The sequence below is a fragment of the Durio zibethinus genome, chromosome 25, assembly GCF_047325235.1.
Source record: "Durio zibethinus cultivar Kanyao isolate XHJ-2024 chromosome 25, ASM4732523v1, whole genome shotgun sequence".
Lineage (NCBI taxonomy): Eukaryota > Viridiplantae > Streptophyta > Magnoliopsida > Malvales > Malvaceae > Durio > Durio zibethinus.
Window position 1 is genome coordinate 13,043,447 of NC_143186.1, and position 7,672 is coordinate 13,051,118.

Consider the following 7,672-nt stretch of genomic DNA (forward strand, 5'->3'; position numbering starts at 1 on the left):
AATAGCCCAAATTCAGTCTATTTTCACCAAAATTCCTTTACTCATTCTCTCTCTACTTCCCCTTTTCTCTCATTCTCTCTCTAAATCCCTCCAAGAACATCGGTTGAATTTAACCGGATTCTGAAAATTCTTGCCGGAATCTAGGTTATTCATCGAGATTTCATTGAAAAGTTCACCAGTTTCTGGAAAGTATCTGTCAAAAACTAGGAAGCTTATCGAAATCTGGGAATGTAGCTGGAATCTCACCAAAAAATTTAACCGACGTCAAAAAATTCAGCGAAAAATTGAAAAATTTTTGAAAAATTTTCCAAAAAAAAATTTCTTCTTTTCTTCAAGAATTCCCTTAAAATTGCTAATTGCTTTTCTGACTTTTCTGCCTCTATGTTTCTGTGTGTTTGTTCTGTCTCTAATCTATAGATATTTATAAGGTGAATTCGAGGCCCTAAAACTAGATAGGATTTTAATCCCTTCTGAGTTTTAACTTTAAGCTTTAATCTAACTAAAACACCTCAACCCAATCCTACCCAAATTCAACCATCATTTTTCTTGTTTTCCAGCTTTTTTTCGTTTTTTTCTAATTTATTAACGGAATCCATATCTTGTAGATCCCCAAACAGATTGGGGTGTCTACAGTTTGACGTTACATTTCAATCAAGGTTGACGATTGAACCCTGTTTTGTGAGACTATAACATCCTTTTACTTGTCCTGCAACGTAATTGCTTCTAATAACCGGCATTGGAAGGATGAATTGAAAAGAATGCCATAATGATGAACAAGTAAATTAGAGACTTTGTCACATTCTGACAAAACAGAGCTTTTCATAAGATGGAGTTTTGTAAGACTGCATTTCTGTCCCCAACTGGATGTCTGGACCATTGAAGAAAAGATCAACATACTTTACCGTATGTTGGGCACTGAATGACCAGCCATTTGCGGAAGAATTGTCCCATCTCTCCAGTCTTTAGAATATTATTGAGGGTTGACAGCTTCCACCTCTTGTCTTTTTCAACTTTGTATAGTTACTTTCTATCCCTATCCTCTCATTTTCCTAACTCTCACTATATATGCTCAAAAGTTCAATAATTTTTTTTTTTTGAACCAAACATCAAAAGAGTGTCCCGTACGGTTTGGGGCACTGAATTTAGTAGTTTTGACGCACAATTTTGTCGAAAGTATATCACTTATATTATTTATATTGCAATTAATCAATTTGAGTTTAAAATTATGTAAAATATGTTAAAATATTATACAAAATTTACACTTATAGGTAGTGGATATATAATTTTTTATTGTGATTGCAGGTAAAATGTTCCTCCGTCTCTGATGTCTAGAACTGTTGCATTGATTGTTGAGTGTTGAGAGCTTCAGCCTCAATCGTTTTCAAGTTTTTATAGTTACTTCTATCACTATCATCTTTAAGAAGCTTATTTCCATTTCAATTACATTTTAATTAGTAAATTAATATATGCTAAAAGATTTTAAAAATTACTACAATTTAACAAATTTTCTTTCACATATAAATGCTAGGTTAATCATTCTCTTATTTCTAAAATTCCTGAAATTAGACAATAAGAATTTGTCTTTATGACGTTAAGATAAAGCCGCATCATATATATATATATATATATATATATATATATGCGGATTTTATTCAACTTTATCTTGAATTTATTCACTTATATTAATTTTTTTAGGTTGGTTTATCTATTTATTTTATTACATTAAATTTTTATATGAAAATAATACTCGATTGTTTTTTTTTTTTTTTTTTTTTAAACCTTGAGATTTGAGTCTTGCGGTTTAGGCTTTCTTCTTGTACCGTATGTTGTGTTTGGAAATTAGGACCCATTTGCACGTATTTCTTAATCAAAAGATGAGTCAGAGGATGCGGTGGCTAAATCCATGAAAAGAAAGTATTTAAAGAATATTGAACGATTAACACTAGAATAGTACACTGGCACCGATTAAACTCAGTTGTTTCTGATCTCTTCATGATTTGCCTTATCCCCACGCCTAACCTTATGGGAAAAATTGGCTTCCTCTTCCCTCTTATGGTTCTGCTCCTATTGCCTCCCTTTGGGGCTACTTTATCTGCCGGTTCACCCAACATCAGCACTGACCAATTGGCTCTTCTTGTACTAAAATCCCATGTCACTTACGACCCTCGAAACTTCTTGGCATCCAACTGGTCTACTTCTGCCTCTGTTTGCAATTGGATTGGGGTCACTTGCGGATCAAGACACCTGAGAGTCACTGCTCTGAATTTTCCAGCAATGAGTCTTACAGGCACCATTCCACCTCACTTGGGAAATCTTTCTTTCCTAGCTTGGCTCGACATTCACAATAATAGTTTCCAAGGCTCGTTACCCATTGAGTTAGCTAATTTGCGTAGGTTGAAATATTTGAACTTTGCTAACAATAGCTTCAGTGGGGAATTCCCGTCATGGTTTGGTTCCTTCACTCAACTTCAGTCGTTGTATTTGGATGGCAACAACTTCACAGGCGTTATCCCATCTACTCTGGGCAATTTGTCAAAACTAGAAATATTGATCTTGGATTACAATAATTTGAAAGGGCAGATACCTGCAGCAGTTGGAAATCTTTCAAACTTGAAATGGTTAATTTTGGATAATAATTACCTTTCAGGTTGCAATTGGATACCTTTCTCAATTTTTAATGTCTTTATTCATTGTAGAATGTTGATTTTAAAACTAATAATTTCATTACAGGTCATCTACCGTCGGGAATATTTGATCACCTTCCTAAATTACGAGCACTAAGTTTGACATGGAACCAGATTTCCGGTAGAATTCCTAATAGTTTATTCAAATGCAAAGAATTGGTGTATTTATCTTTCCATAACAATTCTTTGGAGGGAAGTTTGCCCACAGAGATCGGAAATTTGACTATGCTCAACCAATTGTATCTCTACAGGAACAACCTCGAAGGTACAATGAACATGTCTATTTTTTTTTTTTTTTCTTTTTAAGGTATCAAACCGGGTCCGCTTCTCTGAAATACTAATAAGAAATTTACCTTATCGCAGGCTTCATTCCTTCCTCAATCTTCAATCTGTCTTCGTTGCAAGTAATTTCATTAGGATTTAACAAGCTCTCCGGTCATCTCTCACCAGATATTTTTGATCACCTTCCTCGATTACTATTTCTTGATTTGATGTCGAGTCAACTTTCTGGAAGAATTCCAACAAGTTTATTCAAATGCAAAGAGTTAGAATATCTATACTTGTCTGGTAATCAATTGGTGGGGAATATGCCTTCAGAAATTGGGAATTTTACTTGGCTTAAACATTTGTGCCTCGACCAGAACAAATTTGAAGGTAAGCTCAAGGTATATTTTGGTGTGCCTAAGATATATAGTGAACATCACATAAGATTATATAGGTGATTAATTGAAATATTATATTCATTAATATCATCTTTATATTTTTTGTCTTAATTTCAATTTCAAGTTATAATTTTATATATCAAACTAAATGTCTTATACATTTGGTCATTTTATTGAAATTTTCAGCCTTTATATATTTGAAAGTATGTAGTACTCTCTCACTTTTATATTTAATTACCTTTTTTAAAGACTTACATTTCCTTCTTTTTTTTATGTTTCATATATTCTAATTTTTAATAATTTTTTTAAAAGACGTCTATGATAATAATGATAAGCTTTCAGGTTCCATTCCTTCATCACTCTTCAACATTTCTTCATTGCAAGTAATCTATCTTGGATTCAACATGCTCTCAGTAGGTCATCTCTCATCGGATATATTTGATCACCTTCCTAATTTACGATGGCTTTATTTGAGTGGGAGTCAAATTTCTGGAAGAATTCCAACAAGTTTGTTCAAATGCAAAAAGTTAGAACATATATACCTGGCTTCTAATCAATTGGACGGGACTGTGCCTTTAGAAGTCGCCAATTTGACTTCACTTAAGGTATTGAACATCGGCGGCAACAACTTGACCGGTAAGCATTTTTTTTTTGGTAATTGAAATTATAAAAAATTTAATCTTAATTATTAGACCCCATCGGCTTCTACTTTGAACATAGCTCTACCCATGGAGTATTCTCAACCTAACAAATACATACATATGTGCATGCATGTTTATATAGATCATCTTAATATCTTCTAATTCACTTACAAATATTTAAACATATATATTTATAAAGACCTTCTAAATCTCTTCTAATCTGATAGAATGTCTACCTAATAAAACCTTACAAATCTCTTATGTTTTTTTCTCATATTTAATTTCATAGACATTGACATTACTTATAAGCATATAAATTTGCCAATCAAAAATTCTTTTCCACTTAAAATTTTTCTTCTACAAATCTGCTTATTCATAAAACAATATCCAATCAATCTAAAAAAAAAAACTCAAACAAATCTCTTATGAGATTTGAGTCAATCACAATAATTTTCACCTTGACTCAAATTTTATCAAATCATTAATTTTCATGCTAAACATACTTGACTCTAACTGCAATGGAATTATCATAATAATCTTCTACGTGTGTTTTAATTCTTCTCAGAAACCAATCTATCAAGATATGAACTCAAACTTTTCTCTTGAATCGAGCTCCTCTAAGCTTGTCTCTTTCTATGTCTCGAACCTTTGCTCTGATACCAATTTTAGCTACGTCCACAAATGAGAGAAAAGATCCACTAGTTATAGAGAATTACAAATATATAATCATATTAATCAACATTCATAATCAATATTTATGGACCATTTCAATTTTTTATAATCTTATGGAGTATTTTCAACCCAAACAATTGCATACTCATGTGGTTTACTATACCTACGTGGATGCATTTATTTTTCTCTAATCTTATGAAGTATTTCAACTTAAACAAGTACATACTCATGTGGTTCACCATACTTATGTCATTTTGATTCTCCTCTAGTTCACTTAAATATACACACCCATAAGAACCTTCTCAATCTACTTTATTCCTATAAGGTGTCTATTAAATATAACTCTAAAATTCTTTTATATTTTTTTTTCATACCTAATCCTATAAAGGCTCTCGTTATTTATAAACATGCAAATTTGGCTATCAATAATCCCTTGCCACTTAAAATTTTTCTCTTACAAATCTTTTTATCCATCTAACAATATCTAATCAATCTAAAAAAAAGTCTAAAATACATTTCTTATAGAATTTTGAGTTAATCCTAATAATATTCTATCACGGGATCACATAACTATTGGTGTCTTCTTTTTTTTTTTTATACAACGTTTTTTCTTTTTAATGACCTAACACCATCTTTCTTTTCTTTTTCTTTTTGAACATCGAAAAAGTTTCTTACTTGTGTTAATGTTATGTTATATATCTGGAAATTATTTTTCATGATTTTTTTAACTTTTGAAAATAAAATCATATAGATATTAGCTATAAAAAATTAAAATTTTAATATAAAATACAATAAACTCAAAACTCTTTCTTTTAGTTTTTGTGAAAGTCATATAGAGAGACAAAGAATTTGGGAGAATCGGAGAGAGACTGATGGAGTGATTACTTTTTTCATAGTGTGCTCCAATATTGTTACGTACGTACTAATAGAATTTTCTAATTCAACTTATGGTTGTCCGATTAATAGTGCAGCCACGCACTTAGACATGGCAAGATGTTGTGGGGTAAATTATCCTGTCATTTGTCTTGGTTGACATATGCATTTTATTTGCATACGTTACATCACAAACATAGTTTATTTGCATTTTTTTAATTTCATATAATCTTCAAACTCCTAACCTAGATTTATTCCTTATTTTCTCCCAGGACGCTTTCCAACTGCACCACTTTCATTGCATTGGTTATCTGTTTCAGAGAATAATTTAGTTGGAGAAATGCCTTCCTCAATTTGCAACTTGAGTTCCCTTCTAGGTCTTATTTTGGATGAGAATAATTTGGGTGGAACTATTCCAAAATGTATTGGAAACTTGAGCTCTCTCTTATACATTGTTCTACGTAAGAATAATTTTCATGGGAAATTACCTGAAAATTTTTCTAAAGGTTGTTCTTTGAGAGGTTTTGAGATCAACAACAACCAATTAGAAGGATCACTACCACGATCTTTGGGTAATTGCAAAGACTTGGAACTCCTAGATGTGGGGAAGAACAACTTAAATGACACTTTTCCTAATTGGTTGGGAAACTTGGATCACCTACAGGTTCTTGTCTTGAGATCGAATAGATTTTATGGTCACGTAGATAACTCCAAAGTTACATTTTCCTTCACTCGTGTGCGTGTCATTGATCTTTCTCACAATCACTTCAGTGGATACTTACCGACGAATTTTTTTGAAAATTTGCAAGCCATAAGGGAAAGGTGTGAAAAGAAAGTTAAGCCAGAGTACATGATGGATGCATCGGCTGATGGAGTGGTGTATTATATTCAAAATCTTACTTTTACAATAAAAGGGTTGGAAACAGAATTTCAGGCACTATTAACCACTTGGATGGTGATTGACTTTTCGAACAATCAATTCGTTGGGGAAATTCCTAATTCACTTGGTGAACTTCATTCACTTATAGTCCTCAACCTCTCTCACAATAGTTTAACAGGTCCTATCCCATCATCTTTCGGTGATTTGTCAGAGCTTGAATCATTGGATCTTTCATCGAACAAGCTCGAAGGAGAAATTCCAGCACAACTAAAAAATCTTGTATTTTTAGAGGTGCTGAACTTTTCTCATAATTATCTTATCGGACCTATTCCTCAAGGCAATCAATTTGATACTTTTGAAAATGATTCTTACAATGGGAATTTGGGTTTATGTGGATTCCCATTGTCAAGGAGTTGCAGTAATGATAGGAAATTGAAGCCAACACCGACAACAAGAGCATTAAGTTGGAAATTTGCAATGCTGATGGGTTATGGATGTGGATTGGTGTTCGGATTGAGCATGGGATACATTGTATTCACAACTGGAAAACCATGGTGGTTCATCAGGATGATTGAGAGAGGTCAACAAAAATATATTAGAGTGAAAAAAATCCGATAATGGAGAAAGAAAATAGAACAAACTATGCTCCTATAGGTAAGGTATAATCGTTCTCTACAAATAACTATTCCTTTTTATTATAATCTTCTTTTTCTTTTTTACAAGAGGGTAGGAGTTACGACTGAACCTCAAACTGAAGATTTTTCTCTGACAATTATTAATAAATGTTTCGATTCGGTCTTATAGGGAGTTGATGAAAACAAAGGACATTTTTCAAGCCTAAAGTGGTAAGGGTTCTATAATTTTATTTAATTATATAAATAGGAGAGATTCTCGTATGAGTTTTACATGTATCCTTTCGTTTTTTTTTTTTTTTTGACTGCTAGAATTTTCTTTGTTAATACCTATGTAACTTGTAGTCAATATATAAATTTAGATGATGATTTAATGAATGACATGTTAAGATTATAGTTTTGTGGTCATAATTTGGATTTAGTTTTTGTGGATATGGATATTTTGTCTTTGTTAATTTTAAAGTGGGTAGAGTACTCTACTTCTTTGAATTGGATCCTTTTGGCCTCCGCAATATTTCCTCAATATTCTTCTATTCTGAGAAAAAAATATAAAAGAAAAAATGGTTTTTTATATTTATTTTTCAAGCAATGTACAGTGAAGAGGACAAAGTTTTTCACATTTATATGA

General features: G+C 32.0%; 1 protein-coding gene across 3 annotated transcripts; it reads left to right on the top strand.

Moving 5' to 3' along the window:
* The first annotated feature begins 2,766 nt into the window (after positions 1 to 2,766).
* On the top strand, positions 2,767 to 7,299 carry LOC111276288 (receptor like protein 22-like). 3 transcript variants are annotated; one of them, XM_089754706.1, is made up of 5 exons: positions 2,768 to 2,949; positions 3,048 to 3,338; positions 3,689 to 3,982; positions 5,805 to 7,071; positions 7,217 to 7,299. In XM_089754706.1, the coding sequence occupies exons 1-4, from the start codon at positions 2,910 to 2,912 to the stop codon at positions 7,028 to 7,030; spliced, it is 1,851 nt and encodes a 616-aa protein (XP_089610832.1). In that variant the 5' UTR covers positions 2,768 to 2,909; the 3' UTR covers positions 7,031 to 7,071; positions 7,217 to 7,299. The 3 variants fall into 3 exon arrangements, with proteins under 3 accessions (XP_022717790.2, XP_089610832.1, XP_089610833.1); XM_089754707.1 differs by having other exon boundaries at positions 5,805 to 7,066; XM_022862055.2 differs by lacking the exon at positions 7,217 to 7,299 and having other exon boundaries at positions 2,767 to 2,949; positions 5,805 to 7,166.
* Positions 7,300 to 7,672: the final 373 nt, after the last annotated feature.